The 27,922-nt window shown below is 38.6% G+C and overlaps 1 protein-coding gene across 3 annotated transcripts; it reads left to right on the top strand.

The window, feature by feature from the left end:
- Window positions 1-11: 11 nt before the first annotated feature.
- On the top strand, window positions 12-27,498 carry METAP1 (methionyl aminopeptidase 1). Of its 3 annotated transcripts, none has more exons than XM_062574194.1 (11): window positions 12-131; window positions 9,398-9,449; window positions 11,954-12,066; window positions 13,370-13,430; window positions 14,478-14,569; window positions 14,957-15,040; window positions 16,671-16,809; window positions 20,354-20,485; window positions 22,772-22,915; window positions 25,075-25,140; window positions 25,365-27,498. In XM_062574194.1, exons 1-11 carry the CDS (start codon window positions 18-20, stop codon window positions 25,523-25,525), a joined length of 1,158 nt encoding a protein of 385 aa, XP_062430178.1. In that variant the 5' UTR covers window positions 12-17; the 3' UTR covers window positions 25,526-27,498. The 3 variants fall into 3 exon arrangements, with proteins under 3 accessions (XP_062430178.1, XP_062430177.1, XP_062430179.1); XM_062574193.1 differs by having other exon boundaries at window positions 11,927-12,066; XM_062574195.1 differs by lacking the exon at window positions 20,354-20,485 and having other exon boundaries at window positions 11,927-12,066.
- Window positions 27,499-27,922: the final 424 nt, after the last annotated feature.

Here is a 27,922-nt window from a genome sequence, read left to right as displayed (position 1 = left end):
TGTGGCAGCCCGGCAGCATGGCGGCCGTGGAGACCCGCGTCTGCGAGACGGCCGGCTGCAGCAGCGAGGCCAAGCTGCAGTGCCCGACCTGCCTCAAGCTGGGCATTCAGGGCTCCTACTTCTGCTCTCAGGTGAGCCCCCCCTTCCTCCTCCCGCGCCCTCGCCCCACGCCCCGCTACCCGGCGGGCTCCCCTCGGGAGCCCCCCCCCCACCCCAGGCTGCGCTTTCTCCCCCGGGCCGCGGAGGGGCTGGTGGGCGCCGAGCTGGCGGCGGCCGGGCGCTCCCAGGTGGCGGCGGGGACAGGTGTGTGCCCGGACCGGCTTCTTGCCGCTCACCGGGCCCACTGCCGGCGGGCTGGGAGGGGGCGACAACGGCCCCCCCCCCCCCCGGCTGGCCGGCCCCCTTCCCTGTTTTGTATGTGTGTGTGTGCGCGCACTTTCTAGTGCCGGTGTGCTCTGGAGAGTGCTTTCCTTTTACAGAGAGGAAACCTGGAAGGGGAGGGGGAGCGTAATTAGATTTCCAGTCAGCAAATTAGGCTGCTGTGTGACTGCTGGGGCCAGGCTGCGGGGCGTGTGGCGGGGCTGAGGTGGCAGCACCCCTCCTGGGACCCGGGCCACAGCCCCCGGCTCTCCTCGGCAGGCCTTAACTCCTGGCACGCGAAGCCCGGGAACCCCGGAAGTTTCGGGGGGTGAGGGAGGATCCACGGTTTGCCCCCGCGGAAAATTACCTCGCCCCGGGAGAAGTTGGAGCATGTGGGTGGCGAGGGCGCCGGGCCGGCGGCCCCTAGGGCGGGGATGGCAGCACTGCTCCTAGTGTCTATAGGTGCAGGGTGTTACTGCTTTAGAGTAGCCGTATCACTCACGGGAAACACGTTTTTCCTCTGTCTGACGGTGGATTTATTTATTTATTTATTTATTATTTTATACGAGTTTAATGGGGCAAAATGAGACGTGCTCATCAAATTGCAGCACGTATATTTCTGTGTCTGGATCAGCTCTGGCTCTGGAGTTGCGTGGCTTTGATAGATGTAAAGGACTTGTTGCTCTGAAAGCAGATTTTTTTCCGCCCCTCTAACTAAATAAGAGCTCTCAGGGAAAATGAGGATGATACTCCTCTCTCTCTCTGAATTTTTAAGGCCACCAAACAGGGAGGAGATTCAGGTGGAACTAGTTGTCATATACCTATCATCTTCGACTAAACGTGTTGTGTAGGCCTCAACTACAGCAGTGGTAATATACTTTGGCCCCTCATTTAAATAGAAGGAGCTGCTGGATGGTTGTTGAGTGTTTTTGTTACTGTAAAAAAAAACTTGAAAAAGCATGGTAAAACACACAGCCTAGTACTTTGAACCTTTAGTGTGCATCACTTCTGTTAGCTGAGGAAATATATATTTAATTGAGAGATCAGCATTGGACTTCACTGTCAGAATTATAATTCAGGGCAAAATCCTTAAACTTCTGTAGATAACAAGCATTCAGTCATATCAGCTAGGTAAACTTATTAATTGGGTAAACTATTTTTTTCTGCTTCAGAATATAAACTGATCATTAGCATTTGCATAAGACTAAGGAAAAAAACTTTCCACACGCATATAATACACCTACTGCACAGTTTCTGGTACTTTCCCCTGAAGCCTCTGATACCGGGCATTGAGAGTTGATGCTAAATTAGATGAACTGCAACTCTGAACTGTTCCTTTTCCCAGTGTGATGTTTATAGCTGATTTGCCCTGCATTTACGACCGTTTTTGGCAACTCTGGTGTAAAACTGAATACAAATGCTTCTTTAGCATGTACAAATACTAGTTGGTGATGACAAGTCCGTTTGTCGATGGACTGGAGAGATCTGATTGGGAACTGCCTTCACCTCCTCCCTTCCAAAACAGTTAAATTTATATAGGATGAAGAGATTTTTGGTAACGTATTAGGCTAAATTCTTTTGGTATATCAGCTACTGTTGTAAGAGGAAAGGAGATTTACAGGAAGTAGTTATTGGTTTGTTAAAATAGGCTGCCTACATGCTTCAAAAGCTGTGCTACCTAGAAAGTAAAACATTGAACTGGGAATCCCAGAGTCTCCCCAGTTCTGACTGACCTTGAGTGTGCTGTTTCTCCTTGCTGTGCCTCATTGTCCTGATCAGTAAAGTAGGTAAGCCTTGTTATTCCCCGTATGAAAGGTGCTTGAGGATTTGGGATGAAGAGTGTTACAGAAGAGCTAAGGAAATTAACAGCAGCCTGTTTTCAGGACATGCACACAAAAAAAATCTCATGTCAAGGCATGCACTGCGAGAATAGTCCTATGTTCAGCCTGCAGTGAGAGGCTTCAGTTCCTCACCTTGGGCCCTTCTTCAGGGCCCAGGGCAGGGCTGCTCTTTGGTACCAGCCCCCTGCATCTGGTGTGTGTCATAGAGGAGCTGGAGACTCACCACACTGCTCCACTGGCCTCTGTGAGCACCAAGTACTGCCAGGAGGGCAGCTGAGGAACCACCAACTACCTGGCTGGCTGTTCATTCAAGCACAAGCACGTGGTAGCCTTATTGTCACTGAGCAGAGGAGTCTTTAAAACCAGGAAGCTTTGTCTGGACTTTCAGCAGGTTTCAGCTGGCAGTTACTGGAATGCTTAGCCTTTGTGAAGCTTCTACAAAGTTATCTCCTCAGTGGAGAGAATTTAACACTGTGGTTCATTTTGTCTGTGGACATCAAAAGGCAGCAGAGTTGCAGTGACTTGAAATTAAAAGGTTTTCTTTCTGTTGTGGCATGGTTAAGTGCATGGATAACTGTGATAAACTACTGGGTGGACCTAGGATGTTAGTCCACTCTGCAGTACAACCTGCATTATAGCTGGCTATCACCAAAAGGAATGAACTTGTCCTATTTCCTCCCTCCAAAGATGCATATTTCCACATCTTGTGTTAAGCTAGTCTTGATTCTTTAATGAGGCATTTCTGGGATTTTTAGGGATTTATTTCAATAGAGGAAAAGCAGCTGCGTTAAATTTTTTGGTAGTTTAGCTCCCTGAAGCTGTGCACCGCAGAGTCAGAGAACACTCATGCTTTAAGAGCGTTCAGCTGATGAGGAGACTTTTCCATTGTGTCCGTGGTTTGGCAAAGCTGTAAAATCAAACCATCCTTACTGAATGCAGTGGTGTTAACTACCTGTTTGTAGGCTTTCTCCTTGGAATAACTGCAGGATTGCTCATGAAGTGTCATGTTACCAAGCGTTTCTTTGAGGGGTTAGAGCGCCTGCATAGGCATGCTTGCCAGGTTAACTAATCTGATTGAAGCCTGTCTTGTTCATACAGCCAGACCTCCAGTAAGAATCCAACCCAAATTTATAGTATTTTGTTTATTCTTAGCACTGGAGAAAATATAAAAATAAACTACTGTAGAAGGGCAACCAGTATGGAGAAATGTGTTTGGATTATAAATAGTAATATATAATTTGATAAGAGAAATTAACACAAGTAGTGTAGGACTGAGAATTCCAGTGTAGTGAGGAGACAACCCTAGGATTTGTCATTTTTATTTCTCCTTTACTTGGTTAAGGGCATTATCCTAGTCATTTATTCCTCCTCTTCTGCCTCAAAAAGAGGAGGTCATGACCATGTGTCCTGAAAACGGTTACTCTGAAGTAGTGTAACATCCTCTGAAATTGCTTTGAGCTATTAAGCCAACATGGTTTTCTGGGTGATGTGCACCTTGTAAGCTGGGTACAGTTGAATTACAGTTGTGCTTATGGGTCATGGGTGAAAAGAGGGCCAAGACAGCTGAGTTCTGGCCTAGCACTGATGTTTGGGAAGGTAGTGGGAGCAGGGCAAAGATGCTTTTTAGTGGTAGAGTTGCTCTGGGGTATGTGTTAAAGTAGTGTGGTTAATCTCAGCATTATTTTCTATCAGCCAAAGATGTAGTGAGAGGGAGTACTCCACTGAGTGATTCTGTCAGCTATTAACCTTCAATATATCCTCATTTAGCCTAATACATCAGGTATTGTCACTGCCAGCTACCTTCTGTCACTGTCTTACTTTCATAAGCCTGTACCTTCTGTAAAGATTTATCAGTGTTACATATGTGTCAGTTCAGACCGAATTACTACGTCTCGCTGCATTTTCTGAATGAAAAGAACACAGATGCTCAGCATCACAAGTGTATTTTTGCTGTTAGTAAGATGAATTTGATATTGCAGTATCTCTTTAGAAATGCACATACACTTTTGTAAATTATATGTGGTCTACATAAACAGCATGTGTTTACAAAAACAGCTTGCATTTGATACATGCCTTTTAAAATCTGCTGAGTGTTAAGCACAGGAAAAGTAGTAACTATTCTTGAGAATGCTGATTTACTCCTTTCTGGGAGGCACGTCTTCGCTGATACATCACAGGTTACTTGTATAGCTCTGTAAGTCTGATTGGAGGGTTGTAAAATATACCTCTTCCTTAAAGGAAGAGTTGAAATACTCTTATCATGTGGATTCCAGTAGTCTCTGAATGAGATCAGGCTTTAGATGAATGAGAAGGAAAATGTTGCTCATACCAAGGTAGTATGTACATGCTTCCCTTGAATTTGAATCTCCAGGTCTGTATTTCCCCTCATCTGAAAAAAAATGGCTGTCAAATATACCCCTTAAGCTACTTTGTGAACTTAGTCCTGAGTTTTTCAGGTCACAGATTGTCTCTATTGGCTTGTACAGCACCTGGAAGAATAGGGTTCAGTATGCTAAGAAAGGCAATTATTGTATTTTAACATCAAATATATTAACAATTGCATTCCTCAAGACACCCTGTATTTATGAGCAAAATGTAAGGTTAATCTGTATTGTATTAAACATATATCACTGATAACACTGATATTTTTCTTAAACTATTGCCATACTTGAGCTTTTTTTCTTTTCTGCTTGCATACCCTAGCAGTGGTTAGGTAAAAACTAGTTCTCATTAAGCAAAATCACATGATTTTGGATTGAGCTCAACAGAATTTTACATTGAAAAATGTTTTGAGTAGTTTTTAAAATAGATTTTTGTTTTTAATGGAGTGTACTGCTTGACCCTTCCCAGATGTTTACCTAACTATTACAATTTGCAGTATAATGACATGCAGAGAGCCAGCCAGTCTGTCCACACAGTCTCACTTCCAGCTGTCTCTCTTTTGTGGTAGAATAGGTATTTTTGGAAATTCAACTCAATGATTCAAAACAATGGGCACAGAGGATGGAGAGGAGGAATTCTGCAGAGGTTAGAGATGAATTTTGAGGTTGTTTTCAGTAGCTGTCGGGTGCCAAGATTTGGGCAGTGTTTGCATATATGCAAACAGTTAAACTTACAGTGCCAAATGCCAGGTTGTATAAAGCAGCAGGTGAAGGGGAGCCTGAAGAAGAGAGAGGGGTAGTCCTGAGGCTGAAAAATCATTAATGAAGAGTTGGCATAGCTAATTTTAGTTGAGCTGCCACCTTACAAAAGCAGTTCAGAAACAGGATGAATGAGTACGTCTTGAATTTTGTGTTGTAGGGCTTGCATAACTTCCTGTACTTGAGCAGCTTTTCTAAAGCTACTTTGCATATGTCTGTGCTACAGAAGTTTGCAGTGTAGTTACATTCTACTCTTTGAAGACTTTAGGTGCCCTTGAAGTTAGTTGACAAGTGACTGAGATTTTGTAATTTTCTTTGTTCCATAAATCCTGGAAGTAAGCACATAAAACTGTTAGTCCACTTTCTCATCTGAGATTTGGAGCTGGTTGTGCTTTTCAACCTCCCAGTCGGGTTGCAAGGATACATGAACCAAAGAATAAGAAATTCTCTGCAATGATAAGAATAAAAGTAAGAAAAAGTCCATTTTAAAGTAGCTCAATAACTGGTGTTGAACTGTCTGAAAGGATTTTTTTTCCTCTCTCTCTCTTTTTTTTTTTAAGGGTTGATTTTAAAGTCTGTTTGGTCACTATTTAGTAGTGATCACTGTGGATTTAGCAAAAATGCACTCTACTGTAAACCAATTCTGCTTTGTTGCATGCTTCTCTCAGTATTTCAAACAGTAGATGTTGGGCTGAGTCCCTAAGGTGGAGATCATTGAGAGAAATATTTGATTTCCAGGAATCGATCCAATAGGAATCATTCCAGATCTTAAGGCTGATTGTGTCTTTGGTTACCTTTGGGTAAAGCATAGGCTGTGATGAACATTGGGTTGAGCTTGCCTTTAAACACGGAATTGGTGACTGGTGTTGCTGTAAACAAAAATGAAGGATTGTGTTTCTCTCTTTTGTGTTGTATCTCAGACCTCTCTTCTTGTACAGTCCTCTTCAGCGTTACCAAGTCTTGCTCGATTGCTATTGAAAAAACATATAAAGAAAACTGCTTTAGGTGAGATGGGTGGGAATATTATTATCAAGCATAATAATGGATAATAAAATGTTTGAAATGAAATCTGAGAAATTCCAAAAAGCTTGAAAAGAAATTTACAATATTCCTGTGTATTTTCTCATTCAAGCTAGCTAATGTTTTCAGATGCAGCCACACAAGGCTGTGTTCCTTTTTTAGTGGAAATGGGACTTTTTTGTTTCTTTGTTTTAATACTAAAGTTCACCCTGGATATTTTTCTTGGATTATGTTTGTTTATTCATTGAAAGTTTTTATCTTGATCTATATATGGCATAGGACCATGGAAGAATCATTAGAGGCAGGAATGGTAGTGGGAAGATTGAAGTAAATGTCTCAGCAGAAGGCTGAGAGAAGAAGGCTCAGCAGAGAAGGCTCATCAAAAGCAGAATTTTCTCCAGAAAGTGGCCTGGATGGAGAGAAAGAGTGGCTTTCTTCCATGCCTTGGCAGGAAGTCTGCTGTTTAGAAGGTGAGGGTGTTTGAGATACGCAACAGTATGCTGGTAATGCTTTGTAGACAGAGCTATGTTTCTCCAACCTGTAAGATTGCAGCTGCCATATTTTTGTCTAGAATTGCCTGGGCAGAGCTGTGCAGACATGTGATGTAGTGCTTGTGCAGTAAGCTGTTGAATGTTTTTTTTTAAAAAAAGTGAGTATCTGGTAAGTTCAGTGCCCACAAGAAGCATGTGGCTGATCCTACAAAAAATACCTGGGTTTTAAAAGTTGTGCAGCGCATCCTTTGAGTGCTTTCCAGAAATGTCAGACCAAGGCTCAGGTATTTATTGGTTGTACAATGCATGTGTAATTGTTGCTCTGGAGTTGCTCTGTGTACTCAGTTACAGTTGATTGATGTTCATACAGTGCACGCCTGGGATGTCTGGGTGTACAGCAGCTTCTCTGAAGCTATGCTGTAGTAGTTCTGATTAAGTTGCTGTTTCTCTGGAAATGCAGGACAACTAAAATCTGGGAAACATGCTTGGGAAAACTCAAACATATGGCAGCCTTATGCAGGATCCTCTTATGTTGCTTGCAGCTGCAGGAAATAGTCCAAATGGAGGCTGCCAGGTTATGATACTGCTAGCGGTGTTGTTTGCCTAGTGTGGGTTGGTTATGGGCCTGCAAAGAGGAAAGACACCTGGCCCCAGAGAAAAAGAAATGAATTTGGAGAACATATCCTCAATTTGCAGAGGGAAAGAGAGAATCAACTACAACAGAGAGTTACCGCAACTGGTGTTGTCTTTCCCAAAAAGCTTATCTCCCTTATCTCCCAAGAAGTGGATTCTAGACTTGCAGACTCAGTTTCCCCATGGTAGAGGTATTCTATGACCTGCGAGTCTTGAACTGTGTAATCCTGTTCTTTTTTGTTTGTTTTACATATCCTATCTCAATTCAGAAGTAGAAGGGGTTTAAAAACATTCTAGTGTCCTGGAAATAGGGATTTTGGCTTTTCACTTTTTCTTAAAATAGGCCTCAGTTAAAACCTGTTCCTTTTCCCCTAGCTCTCCAACAGAAAGAAGGTAACAGTGCAGCAAAAAAGTCTGTATGCAGTGGGTTATAAAAGTGTGGTGGTGAAACCTTCCACTGTTTATTCAAGATAATGTTCTCTTGTTGCCTGAATATTCAGGGTTGCCTGAACCCTCTGTTGGCCTGTAATGTCAGTTCAGCAAAATCAGATACATGGTGTAGGAGAAGACTACAGCAACAGCTGGTTGTTTTGGTAATGATGGAAGTGCCAAGCAGTAAATGTGGTTGATCTGTGTACCAGTGTACTGTGGTCTTGTGGATACAGGTTGGTAACCACTGGTGGCAGACTAAATAGAAAATGGGGAGAAGAGGGCTCTAAAAGAGTAGGCAATTAAGACCACAACAAAATATGTGAAGCGGGACTAGACTCCTATACACTGGGCTTAGTTTGCAAATCTGTTGTCTGGCATTCGTTTAGTGTTGTATACATTGTGTTGAATCAGTTGTTGGCTCTGGTCAGCAGCTTTATGATGATGACTCAGCATTAGTATTATTTTTCCTTATAAAGGAAAAAAGCTTGCTTCCTGCCTTCTACTTCAGAAATTCAGCTGTTGCTGTAAATGATTGGAATTATCTCTTTCCACACACCTGTTGTGAGTACACATAGCCATTGATTTAGACTTTCAGCTACAACACTAAGAAGTTACCTACTTAATACCCTAAAGGATCCTTTTTAATGCCTTCTTCAGCAGCTTTTCTACTTGATTTTCTCATTTTCTCACCTGTCTTTCCCTCATTTTAATCTATCTTTAGCTGCTAATCGTTTCCATCCGCCCCTTTGCTGATTCACTGTTTTTTTCTCCTTTTCCCATAAACTTCTGTCTATTCCCAGGAAGAAGAGAAAAATATCAATCTCTTTACATCCTCTCTTTCCTTGCTTTCTATTTCAATTATCTTCTGTCCATCCTTCTACTGTCTGTCCATCTGTCTGTCCTTTTCTATTTGGTAGCCCTAACCCTTTTTTTCAAGCTTGATCACTTTCATTTGTTCAGCTGTGATGATGCTGACTGATCTCTGTTGCTTCCTTATGCTGGAGAAGGAGTCAGGAAGGATGCAACCAGCAGGAGGAGATGGCTTCTTGTAGGAGCCAAGGGAGGCTCACTCCACCCACTGTAAAGGGAGGAGATTTGGTACAGAGGGAGAGCAGGTGAACTCTGGCCCTCACGTTCCATTGAACAGCACAGGGTTTCTGCCACCCTGGAGCAACTGTGGTGTCTGGTTACTCATTAAATTGGAAAGGAGACAATATTTAGTAGAGAAGATTAACTCAGTGCATTTCACTTTGGGTGCACCTGTTTGGCTATGCTTTTTGCTTATTCTGGTTCAAACTCTTGAATATAGTATTTTCTAGTGTTAAGATTGTCAGTTACAGTAGCATTTACTACGTGTTGCTACAAGAGTTTATAAAATTCTTAGTTTTTTAAAAAAAATAACAGTTCTTTTATTTTGGGAATGACATGTCTGTCCAGGATGAAGCTACTTTAATATTGTACATATATTTTGTAATTCTAGGAATGTTTTAAGGGAAGCTGGGCTACTCACAAGTTATTACACAAGAAAGCAAGTAAGTAAATACTTTATTCAGTTCTAGTATTCTGTTTTGAAAACTGTTCCCATCTGTGCATTCACTCCTCTCCCTCATCATCTTCTATCATTGTTTTTTGTTTAATATAGTTTTCAAAATAGTAAGTAGGAATAATATTTTGGGTTGAACAGTATAGCGCACTTTGTTTTTTATCTTTATATACATGAATGTCTGAGAATGGTATGGATTTTTCCAAGATACTTGGCACTGGATGCTGCACATCTAAGACTGCATTCAGTTCCTGGTAATCACAGATCTGTGTAAAATTTCAGAGACAATGGTACAGAAATATCTATTTCTTTTCTTATTGCTATTTGTCTGAAGTATTGCTTTGAGCTAAATTGCCAGGCATATGAACAGAGAAAGAGAGGTGATGAATTAGAGGCTGAAGAGAATAAATTATGACCGTAAGTCATTGTCAGGCTTGTTCCATCATAGTGTTTTGATATCTGATATAGTAAAAGTAACGTGGAGGAGGGTTTTTTTTTAATGTCTTTATGTGATTGGATACTTGTTTGAATATGAGCAAGGCAGTGATAATGCAGCTATTCTGTACACTTGAGGCTTACCTCTTTGGAAAAAGAAGAAAATATTTTTTAGGATCTGATGCTGCTATTGTTGGAGGATGTATTGTAGCTAGGATTTTGCTGAGTTTATCTGAAGGTACTATATCTGTATGCTTTAGTTACAGCAGAAAGCATTTGTACAGAAAAATTAGTAGGTTCTCCTTTACCCCTCTCTCTGTGGTCTTCCTTGTCCAATAATGCATTTCCTTGCACTTTGTTAACGAGTATCTAATAGGTACAACTCTATGCTGTTTCCTACGTCCTAATCTTGTATTAGAATGTTGCTGCTCTGACTGGATTCATCAGTCAAAACCCTTTCAACAGACAAGGGGTACCAGGGGAGCAAATATAATCCAGGAGTTGAAATTCAATCCCTTCCCCTCCCCACCCCAAAAAGGCTAACTCCATCAAGCTCTACTGAAAATGAAATTGGGATTAAAAAGTAAGTGGCATGGCAAAAAGCTGAATTCTCAACTTGTTTATCTCCTCCTTTCCTAAAACCCAATAAAACCCCCTGTTCCATGATAACTGTTGCACAGTTTATAGCTGAGAGTAGTATAGGCAATTACAAGTGTTTTCCTCCTTTCTACCTCCCCAGTGCAGAGTTCTCATAGTTTACACTTAAAATTTATATCCTATTACTTTGCACACTTGTGGATGTGAAACTCTCTTTTGTTTAATATACTACTTGTAGTAATCTTCTTCTACAGTCTACGAATGCTGCTGTTTATCTGACAGCAAAATTTTTGACAATACCATAAAATCGAGCCAGTAGTACTGGCTTCTTATAATTATATATCCATATTTTCTTATGATCCTGCCTTTCAATAATTACTGAGCCCAGTTTCAGTGGGTTTGGTTCTGATAGCCCTCATGTTCTGAATGTCACAAACTATGCTGAAGCATCTCAAGTGAATCCAAAGTATCACTTTATTAGAACTTTGGATTCTTGTGTTATTTCTCTGTGGTTCATCTAAACTCATGTGAGTAGAAGGCTCAGATGTCAACCATGCAGTTTCTGAGGAACTCAAACTGAGGGCTGCTACGGCCACACTTTTGCATCTTTTCATTCTTGTGAGATCTGAAAAGAGGAAAAAAAAAAGCCCTAAATTATGAGTTTTGAGTTAAATTAATGCTACCATGCTCTTTCTTAACCCTTGCACCCTCTTTCTAAGTGCATTTTTCCTTTGATAATGTTCAGGATGCACTTGTTTCAGTCCTCCATGTAATAGCCATCAATCTGCTCTTAGATTTGTTATTTGTGAAGGAAGTCATGAATAGACCACATCAGGCAAAAGTTTTACAAGGTTGAGAGCCAGAAATCTTCAGGAGATTAAAACTATCTTGTAAAGTACACACAGTGCCTGTTTTGAAATGCAGAAGAGGCTGTACCCTCACTCTGCCCATCAAGACAGAGTTGGTAGTAGGCTCCGTGAATTGAAAATCCTAGTCAAATGCCCTCTTTCCCACCCAAATCATTTCTGTCTTTGAATGCTAAGAGAAGTCACATGGATTAGGAACCTTCAGCTACAGTACAAGACTGCTAATTGAAGGGATGATGAGTCTCTTAGTAAAAATACATTTTTCCCCAAGAATCAAAACAAGCACAGAACCATGTTTTAGAACTACATATGAACAATTACATCAATAACTATTTTGTTTCCTTTGGGCCTTCAGTATTGCCTTCTTGACTCTGTATTGCTCAGTTTGCCATTGGCAGAATGTGAATTTTGAATACGAAAAACTTAAGTAAAAGTGCAGTCCGTAATTTTCATCTTATTTTGTCCTAATCAGTAGCATTAAAAAAATAAAAAGCCAAATAGAGTTAAATCTGTATTTGTGTACTTGTAGGTCACTCTCTGGATGCAACACTTTTTTTTTTCTTGGTAGGCTGCTGCAATTTTGTTTTCTTTTCAGAAGACGAAAAAGCTAAACGTGAGGTTTCCTCTTGGACCCTGGAAGGTGACATTAATACAAATCCCTGGTCTGGTTATCGATATACTGGTAAACTCAGGCCGCATTATCCACTGGTAAGTAACAAATGCCACTCTATTCCAGCACTGGGGGAAGAATGTTCCACATTACATTCTGTAGCAGCTAATGGAACAGACGTCCTGGACTGGTCAGCTCCCACTCACCTGAGAAATGGAAGTTTCTTAAATAGTCAGAACCTGATGGCAAGATGTGTGACTGTGCCTTGATTGTAGCTCATTTTGGCTTAACTTGAGCTACCTTGTTATGCTTAAACTGAAGTGCCCATGAGGGAATATATATCACTAATAGGTTTAAGATCATGTGTTTTGGCTATATCTTTTGACATTCATTCTGCAAAATCCTGCTGCTAGCTAAAATGTTGTTCTAGCTGTTTACTGTTTCCACCAATAATGGTGCTATTTCAGGAAAATTCAGATAGATTAATTTAGCATTTAAATAAATGACTTGATAGAACCTTGCTTAAGTGGTTTGAAATAATCTGATGAATAAACTGGTGAACAGCTCTTCTGAAAGAACAGCAGCCTCTAACACTGGGTTGTTGAATAGTAATTGTGGTCAGTCCAACTCTGAAAGTGAATTTAGAAGAGGACCTGCCTATACCTGTATTTTAAAGTGATGCAAGCTTGTACATGGAATAAGCCAAAGTTTTAACAGGATTAGTGGCATTTCATTTTTCAGTGCTTTTTCTAGCTGGTCTGTGCTAGAGATGCAGTCACTGTAGCATCCTCTCTGTAGTCTTCTCCATCTGTTATGGATTCAGCAAGTAGATCTACAGATCCTGAGATAGTGTGTGCTTAGTAGTAGCATTAGAGAAAGTGTGTTGGCTATTTCACTGGCTATGTAATTAATAGTGCTGTTGCTGAACACTTGCTTTTTTGTCCCTCAGTTGTAGCATTGGTGTATGTGAAATTATAAGAAGAAGCCCTAAGAAATAGGGTGATAATTAAAAATAACAATCTTGCTAATGCATACAAATAACCAAAAGAAGGAAGGGTGCATCTGGAAGAGAGCATTTGCAGTCTGGAAAGTATCAGAATAATCGCTACAAGATAGCAGGGATAATAATTTACAAAAGCAATTTTGTTTGACAGATAGAATTGGTTTTACAAGGCTGTGAAGTTGGCTGTTAGAGGTTATATTATATAAAGACAACAAGGAGTTAGTCTTTGCTGAGAAATGCTAATTGGAGGTGGGTTTGGGTGTCTGCATACTTTGCAACTTTCTCTAAGGAGAATTAGCCATGTTTCACTATATTTAATTTTGCTGCACGGGTCTCTGTTTTTATCTCTGTAATAAGTACTCTTCCAATCTAACCAGCTTTGACTATGATTTATTTAGACACCAACAAGGCCTGTGCCAAGTTATATTCAGAGACCGGATTATGCTGATCACCCACTAGGTAACTTGAAACAAATCACGATTACAGTGTGTTACTTTTGTGTGCATGTGTTCCTTCAACTGAAGAAGCCTTTAAAGTGTCTAGGAGATGTTAGGAAATTTCTTCTCTCCTCCTCTTCTCTTACGTTAACTACTGATTTTTCAGAAATATGGTTACAATTATTTCATAGAAGTCCAGAATTTGTGAGGAGTTGTCTTCTCTTCCCTATACACCTTTGAAGGACAACCCTCTCCCAACCCTCCCCAGCAAATCCTACCTATGTTGCTTACTGGGTAACAAACTATGAACCTATCACAAAAGTCAGCTGTGACATACAGGATCTGCGACATACGAATTCTTTAAAGCCATTCTCAGTGACATCACTCTATCTGTTGGAAATGTGTTATAAAATAACCTCCGTCCTCTTCAAAACGAATGAAAATCCAGTAAGCAACTCCCAAAGCAAACTGATGAGTTCCTGACACATTTCTGGACACAGAGAAAATACTTTCAAAACTACTTGGTTATTGGTTTATTTTGATGTTTTCCTCCATTCACATTAACCTTGATGCCTTATGTTTCCCAAAGAAACTGTTAAGTCTGTTACAATTATTCTTAAAACTTCAGCAGAGCTTTAGTTGTAGTTTACAGAATGTAAATATTTAAACAACGCAATGCTGTGTTTTAGGAAGTCATTCAACTGTGTGAATGGTCTTTATTCTCTAAAAATCTATAGTAATTTTCCCATTTTGTGACGGCTCATTTGAGAATACAATCAAACCATTTCTGAACACTGAAAGTGCTTACAACTAACGGGGCATGATGGTTGTATTCAGTAAGTGGATGGGCATCCTGAACAATTTTGGGCATTGAAATGTGGTGGAAGGCTTATGAATTCAAAGTAATCCAGATGATGATGATAATGCTATGACTGGTGGTTTCATTATTTTAGTCTGTGGTGAGAAGAGGCATGCTTTTATTACAGTTGAGAAGCTAAGGAAGTTGCTTGAATTGGAACTGCTTAGCAATCGCTTATCTGTATAACCTTTCTTCTTTTTCATTTTTCAGGAATGTCTGAATCGGAACAGGCTTTGAAAGGAACCTCTCAAATAAAAATCCTCTCATCTGAGGATATAGAAGGAATGCGAGTAGTGTGTAGGGTAAGGGGGTTTTGTTTTTCATTGCAAAATGCCTTTATTCCTAAAAAGAAAAACTTATTTCAGGTTCCTGAATAAGAGCTATTCGGCTGTGATCATTTTCTTGTGCATAAAGTCATGCTTTGAAACGTGTGTTCAGGTAGTCTGTTTTATGTTTGCAATATTCAAGGGATTTGTGGTCCAAATCTTAATAAAAAGGGATGTTTTCAAGTGTGCCTGATGTGTCTTACTAATATAAAGTGTAGACATCTCAAAGTCTTTTAAAAGTCCTGGTCTACCCATTTTTTCCTCAAGTCTCAGTATAGCTCCAGCAAATGCGTTGCTAACTTTCCAAGGAATAGACCTGGTGTCATTTTAAATAAGGTGCTTTTGTGTTTTCCTCATTTGCAGCTTGCTAGAGAAGTATTGGATGTTGCTGCCATGATGGTGAAAGCAGGTGTAACTACTGAAGAAATTGATCATGCTGTCCACTTAGTAAGGTTATTTTATTATTCTTTTGGTTCTGTTAAGTGCCCTTTTTGTTTTAGTATGATTGTTATGTATTTTTGGTTGTGTGTGCATTCCTTTTCTTTATTCAGAACTATCTTGCTCCCAATTTGAAGATACTAGGTAGCTCAGATGTTAGAAATCTGTTACAGCACAATGTTAAATTCAGTAATGAATCCCAAGTGAGGAACTCCTGAGGCTCCCTCCATGTCAGCTCCTTCCATAATTTTCAGCTTCAGATTTTCCCTCCAAGTTCCTTCATCTGTTTTCTCTGTCAATGTCACATAATTTTCTTTCTTCTAGACTTTTCTGAGGTCCACAGGTGCTGCTGTATAGGGTGTCATGTGTAGGCCACAGACTTTTTGTGCTCCATCCTGTTGATTAAGATAAGGAGGAGAAAAGCAGAGAAGAAAGTTTAGTTCTCTGTGATCAGGAATCAGAACTGGGAAGCCTGAGAGAGTAAAGAGGGACTCTTTTGCAAAGTCAACAAATATAGTGAAAAGGAGCTGACAAGTTCTTTCATGTTAAGTTTTTTGATGCGGTGTGGCAAACTAAGGCTGCAGTCCAAAACAAAGCGTTTGAAATGTGTGATGCAGTATTTTGCTGACCCATGAATTCATAGGTGCTTCAATTGTGTAATTTTTTTCCCGATCTCTAAGATAGATGCATTTGATTTTGAGACAAGATACCTATATGCATTGTGGAGAATGCAAGGATCTTTTAGGCCAGTGGTGTAAACAAATTTGTTGGGAGAGCTTTTTGGTTGCTGTTCTCCTATCTGTGTATGCAACTCCTAAGCCAAGGTTATAAGGAGCTTGCTCAGGTTTGATTAGACCTGAGGTTTATACTAAATTGTTTTAAACAGCTAAGCACTAAATTATGCACCTGATGTCTAATAAAAGCAGCTAGCAGTTATAACAGGAATGTGTTCCTTTCTGCCCCCCATTAGAAAAAGCAACTTCTGGAAATTTTTGCACAGAAGATAATTGGTATTGACTGATATCCCTAATTGGTATTTAACAGTTTTAAAATAGTTTTGTTTTTTTAATATGAAAAGGTTTACAACAGTATTGTTTTTCCTGAATTGTTCAACGTGCCACTTAGTGTGATTGTATATATGTGTGTGCCTAAAATATATTTCAATTTTGCAGAAATAACAGAAAGAATATTATAGGAAAGCAAAGGAAGCAGTTTATGTTTTTGAAGTCAGGGATAAATATGTGGTACCAAATGTAGTTTTGTCTAGGTGATCTCCTATAAAACAGTTATTTAAAGTCTTAGAACAAGTGCTTAAAGGCACTTATTGAAAATGGCTGGTTTTTAATCAATTATATATTTCCATGCATTATTTTAAACCTGAATACGTCAGCATTGGTAGTTGAACGTAAAAATGAGCGAGGAAAAAGCATTGAACTGGCTTTGTTTTCTTCTTGCAAGACTGGTATGAAATGTAAAGCATTACTAAATATAAGGGCAGAAAAGGAGTGCTTGAAGAAACTTATTTTTAGGAGCTGCTGCTTTTCAAAATATCATTCATATTGTAAAGCTATTGTGCTTATACTTTGTACAAAGCTTGCTAATATAAAGTATAAATTGTATTCTTTTAAATCTGATTTAGGCTTGTATTGCAAGGAATTGCTATCCTTCCCCTCTGAATTATTATAATTTCCCTAAGTCATGCTGTACCTCCGTGAATGAAGTGATCTGTCATGGAATTCCTGACAGGAGGCCATTACAGGAAGGAGATATTGTTAATGGTAAGTGTTTTAAAAAAAAAATCAACCTTCAGCATTTCTGTCTTCTATCCAGTTAGGCTATTCAATAAGGTAAAGTTTCAGTAGCAGGCAAAGAAGCTGCCAAGAAGTAGCTTCTTAAGAGCCTTTTGTTTTCATTTACTAATTAATTAACTTCTCTTTATACATTTAAATTAATTAATTTAAGTAGTTAAAACAATGGTAGAAGCTTGGACCTTTTTAATAGCTTTATAATTCTCCTATCCTCATCTGTATATTGTCATAGTGCCTGAATATTCCAGTTATGGGCAGGATTCCAATTGTTCTAGACTCTATAAAAATATGGAATAAAAAATGTGGTGTTTTGAATGTTTTTAATATTGCCAGGATTACACATTTAGATTATTTTAATGTGAATTCTTAGTAAGGTTGCTTTAAATCTTTAAGTTACTACTAGAGTTGTGATGACTGTAAAGAATCCTAATGGTGAGACATTTTATGGTGGCATATTGAACAGCATATCATTTTTTTGAGACTCTCACAATCTGACAGTGCCTGCTGTTTTTTGCTTGTGGTACTGAAGGTACTCAAACATTTTGGAGCATAAGTATTACCTATATAAATTATTTGGGAGCGTTTTATTTTCTTGTTCTTTTTTTTTCTTGATTTCACAATAAAAGTTAGCAACAGTTGTATAAATATTTGTACTTCAATTTATCACATGAGCTTTTGTTTTCTTTTATCCTTAAAAATATATTCAAGAATTCCCAGAGTATGGCCTAGCCTTAGAAGCAAGTTGAGATTCTCAAGATAGTCAGGCATTTGCTATATATTAACATGCACTAATAGCTAGTGTCTACAGCACAGTACTGTGGGTACTGTGGAGTGTGCCTCATGATTGCTGGCCCTTCCTCCCTCAGGTTTGGCCTGGCTGATAGCTCTCAACTGTAGTGTATGTGTAGCCATTTAGCCAAATGGCTACAATTAAAAAAAAAAAAAAAAAAAAAAAAAAAGTGGTAGTGCCTTTGTACACTTGTTGCCAGCTTCCTGGCTTTGTTGGAGCCCAAACTAAGAAGCCCAATTAAACTTACTAGGTTGGCTTCATCTACACAATGTATTAGCTCTCCACTGTTTGCATGCCAAGTCTGTACCTCAGCACTAGCAAACACTATTTGTGAGAGAATTTAGTCATTTTTCTGTTCACATCCCTGCCCTGAATGTGTTTCTGCAAGCCTTGAGCCCCCTGCTTTGTCTCTGAGAAAGCATTTGCTGACTCTTCTGTAGCGGAGTAGGTCTTGTGTTTTGTGGATGAAATGTACTTTCCCCACAGCCTCAAAAGGCTTTGAAGTCTTCTGGGTTCACCTTTGGGAACATAGTTTCCCAAAAGCTGCTTTAAAAGGAAGAAGAAAGCAGGGTACCAGGGAGAGGATGGAGAAAGTACCTTAAATGATGGAGGGGTAGACCCATCTCTCTCTCTACCTAAAACTTTGCCAACTAGAAGCAAAAGGACACTATTTCAGAGCCCGAAACAAGATTTCAGAATCAGAGGAAAACATAAGAAAAAAAAAATAGTTTGGAAGTGACCAGCTGTCCAACTTCTGGTTTTTTCTTGATTTCACAATAAAAGTTAGTAACGGTTGTATAAATATTTGTACTTCAATTTATCACATGAGCTTTTGTTTTCTTTTATCCTTAAAAATATATTCAAGAATTCCCAGAGTATGGCCTAGCCTTAGAAGCAAGTTGAGATCCAACATCTAGTCCAACTTCCTCTCCAAGCAGGGCAAAGTAACATTTTTGTTACCGTATTGTTCTCTGTGAGAGGTTTCTTGACGGATGCTGGTCTCTGCAAAGCGAGATGTTTTGGCCAAGTCTGGCAGTGTCTGAAGAAGTCTTGTAATCAAGCAGCCTGTAGAAATAGCTTCTTTGCAGGAAGTAGTCTGGACATTGTCCTTTGAGCTCTGATACTTTATTCACAAGAAACCTGAATAAATTTACCTGGGTGTTGGTTTCTAAATGGTATTTTTGGTAGGCTACCAGGTATATATGTTGGTTTAAATGTTTCAGTAGCTCCATGTAATCATGCAGTAGTATAGTGTGACCGTGTATATGCCTGTATCCATAACAGGCAGTATTGGTTTAGTGCAGTGTTAATTGCTTTCTTTCATGTTTGCCATCTATGCAGATTTACTGTTGGCACTAGTGTTTTCCCGTGTTTCCTATCAACATTATACTGGTCTTGCTAGGCAGCTTGTGTACTGTATTCTTAAAATATTATAGCTCAGTCCTGTTTCCTTCATGGATATTTACCTGTGAGATTGTCTAGGCATGGTTTTCTTCATGCTTAGCAATTCAGTAACTATTCTAGTATTTTAGCTTATCTGGTGGTTATTAGAGCTACGAGACTTCTATCAAAGTCTGCTAAATTCAAAAGTACTAATTCTAGCACAGGAAATCAACTTGAGCTGCAAATCTACAGTATTTTGCATAATGTGTTTACTATCTATAGCGTCTGTATGATGGTTATTTTTTTTCTTTCCTTTTTTTTTTCTCTTGAGCACATCAGAGACAGGCTACTAGAATAGATGACCATTATGTCTAAACTAGCAGGCCTGTTTTCCATATTTTGAAAAATGAATATTTGTAATGAACATCATGTGGACATTCTTAATCAAAAAAACTACTTTTTTTCAAAATGGGTTAAACTAGACAAAAAAAGTGTGTTGCGTAAAAGTGCGTGTGGTCCTATTTTTCAACAGTAAGTTATTTCACTTTCAATTCACAACCAACTTTACATACAAAGCAACTAATTTAGAGTTCTGCTGTAGCACAATTCTAAGCTCTGATTACATGCTCCCATAAACGTAGGTTGTTTTAAGCATGCCCTTTTCAGTCTTGTTATTTGCCTGATTCAGAACATTTTAAATTTTAAAAAACTTTTTTCTTTCAGAATAATTTAACATGTTTTTGTTAGTCGGGAATAATGTTGGCAAGGTGCTATGCAGTTAATGTGCAGTAAGAAACTCTGTTTTTTGGCTGTGAACGATCGACATGCTGATTTTTGCAGAGGTGTGACTTACTATTCTAAACATGTAATGAAATTGCTGAAGTTAAAAGATGGTTTAAAATATCATTACGTAGTGGTTTAAACTTAATTTCTCGCTGCTGGTGCTGAAATTGATTTTAAGGACATACTTTAACCAGGTCATTCACCATGGAGCAAATAACTTCCCTGCCCTGGTTTTATATTTACCCAGAAAACCAATCATAAGCAGTAAGTTTGCCATGGCTGTGTTACATTGGTAGGTTTTTTTTCATTTAAAAATCTTTTTCTAAATCAAGCCATTGAACAGTAAAGCACTGTCTTATTTACTAATTCAAAAAAAATCTACAGGATAAGTATTGGAAAATTGATACTGCTGAAAGAGCTTTTACATCTTCCAAAGTAGTTTCATAACTTCAGAATTATAATACTACATTCTTTTGTGTTTTTGTTGTCCTTTATGGAAATCAAAAGAAAAAGTGAGAAACAGTGGTAGTATTATGGTATGTCTGGTATTCTTTGCAGTGGATATTACTGTCTATCGTAATGGTTACCATGGAGATCTGAATGAAACATTTTATGTTGGAGAAGTTGATGAGGGTGCAAGGAGGCTTGTCCAAACAACTTATGAGTGCCTAATGCAAGCCATCGATGCAGGTAAAACCTTCTGCTGAGGCTTGAAGCATTACTGTTTTGGTTCTCAAACATATTGTTTATACAAACATAATTGCTTATATTTGCTGTTACCTGGGAATGACTTTTGTTTTAGAACCGTTCTTACAGTACGTCACTAGTAGATGATGTATATTGTTTAATACAATGATTCTTCAAACACTACAATTTTGTAAGTGGTGGTTGCAGCTCTTATTTTAAACAGGTGTTCACAAGGAAAATGTAATTGATGCTGAGGTGATCCACCTATGATATTTAAATGGAAACAGCTGTTTAGACAATTAGTAAGATAAGTAAGACAATCCCAGATCTGAATTGTTTATAGAATGTGAAGAACAAAGTGTATATTGGAAACAAAAGAAGGGCTTGCTACTTTTTAAATTTTCAATGATATTGTTAAATGAATCAATAATGTAAAATACTGTTCGAAGGCTTGAAAACACACTTCTTTGCCCCCCTAACTTGTTATTTCATAAAGCTAATTAGGAGTTCTTGTTTATAAACTGTGTGAAGGTGCCAGGGAAGACAGGCCCATTTCCTTCAGCACCTAGAGGACTTTGTACATTGCTTAGGTATAACTCAAGATAGCTTCACTGAGACGAAAAAACAGGTAAATGATATATTGTATACCTTTTGTGTGATCAAGAAAATACTGTAGGACCAAGCTGTAAAGAATATAGATTACTTATTTATGCAAGCTTACTATTCTGAAATGAGCGCTTTGTCTTTCAAAGCTAAATCAAAGTAATGTTTATTTATGTTCCTGTGTTTTATCTTTATAGCAGATTTGCTCTATTATGTATTGTCTCTTATCTTTAATATCCTGCTTTAGATACATAAGCTATAACAATAATTCATCTTTGTGCTCATTATAATATTTAAATTCTCAGTGTAACTTTTTTTGCAACATTTTGGGTGTTGTAACAGTTTTTAATGGGTTTTAGACATTCCTTGATAATAGGAGTTCCAGCTGCAAGTTTCTCAGCTGTTACAAGGTGTCATCTCTTTCCTGTTTACAACATCTTAAATTCTGGGCTTTTGACCAGCAGAGCACTTTCTATGAGAGTAATGTGAGAGAAAGAAAAGCAGGGGTCTCCTTGCTGCATTGAGATGATTTGCTTGCTATTGTGAAGCCTGAAGGAGATGATCTACATTACCCCACAACAACAAATAGCACAAAACAAATAGATTAGTTTTTCTTTCTTCTCTACCATGTCTGTTGTGTGTTTCGGGAAAAGTAGGCCTATTTTTAAAATAGGTTAAATTCCTTGTTATTTTATGTAGATTCAGCTTACTTGCTTAAGTTATAGTTGTTTATGTTAGCAGAGGATTAAACTAAATGGCTTGTTGCATGAAAGCTTTTTGCTGTTCTCACTGTTCACTTACCCTGCTTAAGGTAGCTTTATTTAACCACATATTTTGCACCTGTAGGAAGAGCATATATTCAGGGAGTAATAAATGATCCTGAAATAGCATTTAGATTTTCTTATCAGTGGCTCTAGGTTCCTTTTTGTAAGTAGCTTCATTGTTTGTTGTATGAGGCAACGTGGCTTTTATGCTTTTATTTACCCCTTGTCTAAGTGAATTTTTCATACCACTTAAATCTAACTCATTTAATTTTCTTAGTTTCCTAAGAGGGCTAGCAAAAGAAGTCAGTCCTGAGTGTAAAAATTCTGATTTGCAATAGCATTGGCTATCACAATCTTGTCTAAGATTAGAGACACCCATTTTTGTCTCCCCGCCTCTACTCCCTTTTGTGTACTTCATGTGTAATCATTTTTCATGTTAATTTGTGTGTGCTTTTCACATAATAGTGGGAGAAAAGTGCATATTCAAATTTAGTTCATACATTTGTCAAAAGCAGCACTGGTACTCTAGTTACGAGAGCCTGCCAAGTACTTGGAACATCTTTGTCTTTAACTTCAAATTTCATCCTTTTAATATATGAGCACTTATCCAGGGGGAGGGGGAGAGATGCTTTTGTGAAGGAGGAACTTCTTTTTTTTTTGTTTGTTTTTTTTGTTGTTGTTTTTCCCCTCCTCCCATGAGACTGTTTCCTAATGCTGCTCATTAGACTCGTTTACGTACTTGATGAATTAAGAGATCATGATGGAGGGAGGGTGCTGCATGCAGGAACAGATAGATGTATAAGCAACCAGTGTTACAGAGCTTTTACAGAGATAGTGTTTCACTGAATGGTGTGAGATGGTTGGGTATGTTGTAAGAAAGCTGTAAAAATTTGTATCCATATACATTATCTTAATTTTGCAGTAAAACCTGGTGTTCGGTATAGAGAACTTGGAAACATTATTCAGAAACATGCTCAAGCAAATGGATTTTCAGTGGTTCGGAGCTACTGCGGGCATGGAATCCATAAACTTTTCCATACAGCCCCCAATGTGCCACATTATGCCAGTGAGTATTTGCTTTTTGTTGTCTTGTAGACAGGACATGGTTTGCAATAAACACGCCCAATCCACCTGCTTGTAGAAAATTATTTGTGTGTGTGTGTGTATACATTAAAAAAAAAAATACACACACATGCTCTGGATCATAGAATTCTTTATAAACATGAATTAGCTGCATACATTATATACTGAGACAGTCTGTTCCTGCACTAAGTATTAGCTTTCACCTGTAGTGAGTTGGTGCTTAGCTTGTTTGCATGAATTCTCAAGTAGCCCGCTAGACATTCTCGTCTGGAATAGGAACATATTTCTATTCATTCACAGAAGGTCTAAGCAAAACCTGAATGCCATTCCCAGACGTAAATGTTTTGAACGATGTAGATGTTGTGCCTGGATCTGGATCCTGTTATGTTTTCTTTTCTGCATTTGAATGTTGTGATCTGGCATTCCTAGAAATTTCTTTGCAGTATGTGGCAGATGAGGGGCAGTCTTGGTTCTCAGTTTTAGCTTTGGGAAATGACAGTTTTCCCGTAACATTTTTGGCAGCTAGAGTAACAGAAAGCATCCTTAGGAGGAAAGAAGAAAAGCTTAAAGATGGTCAGATAACTAAGGATAGAATATACTCTGTAAAGCAGTGATAAACAATTCAAACCCACTTTAGCTGTGAAGCTTCCCTGATAGGACCTTTCTTTCCTCAGAGCTGACAGATGCCTCTATCTTCTATCTCCTAACAAGTTTTAACACCAGTTATAGTTGTAGATTGTGATGTAGCAATCTGGTCATTTCCGTAAATGATCTCTTCAACAAAGATCTATTACTCACAGGGTGGAAGGGTATTGATTCTAAGTATTTATTTTTTTTATGTGTAAAACACTACTCTGGAGATAGAGACATTTTGTACCAATAAAAATGGCATCTGAGAAAACGGGAATTCTTATTTGTTTATCTGGCTGTTGGGAACTTTGAGCCTTTTTTCTGACTGAGCCAAGACAGCTATTCCCAAGGAGGAAGATGCTGTTTTATTTTAACATAGCTTGGCAGCAAAGCAAAGTAGAAAGATCTAAGGGACTAAAAGCCTATTGAAGAAAAAATACAGAAGCATCTTGCTTCTTTCTGGCTATCTGTGAAATAATTTTAAAGGGGAAAGGATTATTTTATAAGCCTTTAAACTATTTAAGAAGACTGTATGAAATTTTAGGGGAAAAAGAGAGAATGTATTTGAAACTTAAATGTAAGTGCTGAGAACATAAAATACCAGCAGATGAGGATAGAAACAAGTCCCTTCAAGTTTAAGAAAAGTGTTCTGGTTGTGTCAGCTTGATGTCTGAATTTTTTGAAACATGTAGGCAATTCAGACAATTTAATAGATTTGCACTGTAAGAATAAACTGAGAGGTGGTGAATCTGTATGTCAGAATTGATGGAAGTTGTCCATAGTGACAAAATAGCTGGGGGAGCTAGTGGTCCCCATGCAGCATTGGATTTTGTTGCACCTCTCGCCTGTCAGGCTAAATCAGATCTAAGCCACAGCTTTGTTAGTCAAACGTGCTATACGTCAGCTCACGTGCCTCCACATAAATGTTTTAACATCAAAAACTTTCAGTATTGTTGTCCTAGGTGCCTTGAAATTCTCCACTTTTATATGTTAACTGAAGAAATACAGCATTTTCATCCTCATAGCAAGATGACACCTTTAGTATTCCAGAGTAACAAAAAGGAAGATCTCTTGTATTGAAATGTGAGACTACTTGACCACTAGCCTATTTTGACAATTTACTGGAGTTAATGGTTCAATGAAACCAAATTAAGAAGTAATTAAGTTTTCAAGCCTTCTCTGAGTATCTTAAGTGCTTCTTACTTTTATTGATGTTTTTCATCATAAAAGTCTGCAGGAATTCTTGTATTACACTTGTTCAGTGTTTTTGTAGAACTGGAATTGAACTCTGAACAATTATGCTCCTTGAATACGTTTTACAACATTGGAGAAAGGGAGGAGGAAAGAAGGAAATTTTAACATGAAGGAAAGCAGACTAATGGACAAGTGTGACTGGGCCTTCTCTGAAGGGATTTTCTGACTTTACCTAATCGTGATATATTCCTGTAAGAGAAGGATTCATTCACTTCCTAAGATAGGATAGCTTTTTCTAACTTGTTACTTTTATTGCAGAAAATAAGGCAGTTGGAGTAATGAAGCCAGGTCATGTATTTACGATCGAACCAATGATCTGTGAAGGTAAGCAACTGATATTCCAAAAAGTGATAAACTAAACTCACTCTGTGCAATGCTTGTTATTACAGTAAAATAGTCACCCTTCTTTACTACGGTATAAAAATGAATGGAAAGAAAATACCAATCTTATTTAGTATAGTTGGTTGATTACCTCTTTCCCCACCTCCCCTTGGAGAACTGTCTCTTGTACTTAAATGATGACTTTTTGAGAATTTTTGTATTTTTAGGTGGTTGGCAAGATGAAACGTGGCCTGATGGTTGGACTGCAGTAACAAGAGATGGAAAGCGATCTGCCCAGTTTGAACACACTCTTCTGGTCACAGATACAGGCTGTGAGATCCTAACCCGGCGGCTGGATAGCATTCGTCCGCATTTCATGTCCCAGTGATAGTTTAGACTGAGTGGGTGGATCTGAAAGATACATATATATATATATTTTTTTGTCTCTGTACTATGCATTTTATTAAGAGTACAGAATAGAGGGGGATTTCATCATTTATTTTGTTCTCATTGACTGTAGATGAGAGAGGAATATCTTGAAGAACCTGGCCCAGTGTCTGGAAAAGCAGAGAAGAATTTAAAATATTTTCTGCTTTCCTCCTACCTACAACACTCATACTATATTTTTCTTTTTTGTTTCAATTACTTCTTTAGCATCTTTCTTCCAATTAGATCTGCAGTTGTTTCTGTTGCTGCCATGATACTAGCTAGAAAAGTTTGGGTTACCTTTCCCACTGGGACTTGATATTTTGGGATCCAGGTTTTTTCACTACTTCAGTGTGCCCTGTCTCTCTTGGTGTGAGTGACACCCAAGTTTTAAGCATTTCTAGTTCTAAAGACATGCTTTTGCTTCTGCAGAAACTGTTGTAATGGGCTGGGCCTTGTTTATCAGTTGATAAGAGCTGTAGGGGAGAAGCAAAAAGACATGCATCTTGCCAAGAATAGTCTACCCTTACCTTTAATTCTGTCCCATTTCTCTGCTGATTGCCTCTTGTAATTGTGATTGTTGGTGACACACTGTGTTAATGGTGGGACTTACTTCTGTTGCTGGGGATTGATAGTACAGACTGCCTACTGGGAAAATTACTAAATTCTGTCTTAAGTGCAGCTCCCTGGAACAAGCTGCTGCTTTGCAGAGCGGTGTTTGGCAGTCTCCTGCTCAGAAAGCTCAGTGAAACTGCTATATCTGACTTGACTAGAGAAAGGAATGAAACAAGAACCAGAAAAAAAAAAGTTTCATTGGATCCCTGTGGAAGTTAACTGTGGGGCATTTTCTAAAGGTACATCCACAGTAGCTGTGGGGGATTGGATTTGCAAGACTTGTAATGAGATAAGTATATATCTCAGAAAAAGTCTGAATGTGAGAAGAGGAAGTATCTTCAATTTTTTCTTTCATAATTTTTAAACAGTTAAGGTATTTTCCTCAAACAGTTGAGTGGAGTTTCATGCTTTTGAAGTCTCAGGGGGACAGCTGTGAAAACTGATCATTTCCCTCAGGCTGGGTATAGGGTGGGCGATGATAGTACATAAACCACTTTCTTTTCTGTTCATGTGTCATGCCAAGCTGGAAACTGTCGTCTTAAGGATTGTGGACTGATTAAGCCTCTGTCTTCTCCTTTCCCATCTTTTTCCCCTGCACACTTCCTTTTGAAAAATCTTTGGTGTGTCTGCTGAGGGAGTCTATTTTTTTTTTCCTGAACTGTAATGAAAATTATTTCAGACCCCATTGCAGATTTCAGGTCTTATACCACTGTAATACAAGAAATAGTTGAGCAATGCAGACGTATTAAATCATGCAATCATAGGCATAAAATACACCTTTTACAAGGTGTCTGGTGAATCTGTTGCCACATTAGACCTAACCTTATGAGGTACTGCATGCCCTTGGCTCCCCTTGGCACTGCGGAATTTGAATGGGGGAAAGGGGTTAGTGCTTCATAGAACTGGACTCACTATGTGTACTACCAAATACCAAACTTGCCAGAAAATGTCTTCTCTTCCCTGAGTGCCTCAGACCTCTGTTGCTGTAAGAGTATCAGTGTGGTAACATTTTCATTACCTTTATTTTTAATTATGCAGTAAAGTGACCTGAAATGATGCATATAGTGTGTATGTGCGTGTGTATGTGTGCGTGTGTGTGTGTATAGATTTTAACTAAACAGACTGTAGTAGTTGAGTGGAATTACTTGTGTTGAATGAGATGTAATGAGATGACTATCCTGGAGGTTTGCCCACCTTATCACTCACCTGAATGGTTACAACTGTCTTTTGTTTTCTGTGTGTGTATGTGTGTGTGTATGTGATGGGAGGGGCTTCATTTTTCATCTATAAAATAAAAGTTGCAGCTGCTTTTAATGGAAATTAGTTTTGTGATACAAAACTAGACATAGTGTTCTCAGTTGTATCCAGGTTTGCTTGCACTAGTGCAAACCCTACTGGTAGATGCATGCAACCAGTTAAAAATCGCGCTTAAACCTGTGCATGCATCACTTGAATACTTCTTTATCTTTGCACAAATACAACCATATTTAGCACTGCAGGTGCTAATTTCTGATACTGTGCACCTCTGCTTATAAATTTATAATCACAGTAACAAAACTGTTTACTGAAATAATACTTTTGCATTATACTTAAACAAGTGAAAAGTTCAGGCATCATCTATACCTGTTGAACATGAGATAACGCATCAGTCTGAAGAACAGAGCTTTTTTGTTCCCTAATATTTTATCAGTCCTCCCCCTACCCCCCCCCAACACACACATATTCAGGTATAGCTTTGCTTGAC

The sequence above is a fragment of the Rhea pennata genome, chromosome 4 (genome assembly GCF_028389875.1).
Source record: "Rhea pennata isolate bPtePen1 chromosome 4, bPtePen1.pri, whole genome shotgun sequence".
Lineage (NCBI taxonomy): Eukaryota > Metazoa > Chordata > Aves > Rheiformes > Rheidae > Rhea > Rhea pennata.
This window is presented reverse-complemented; position numbering and strand designations above follow the sequence as displayed.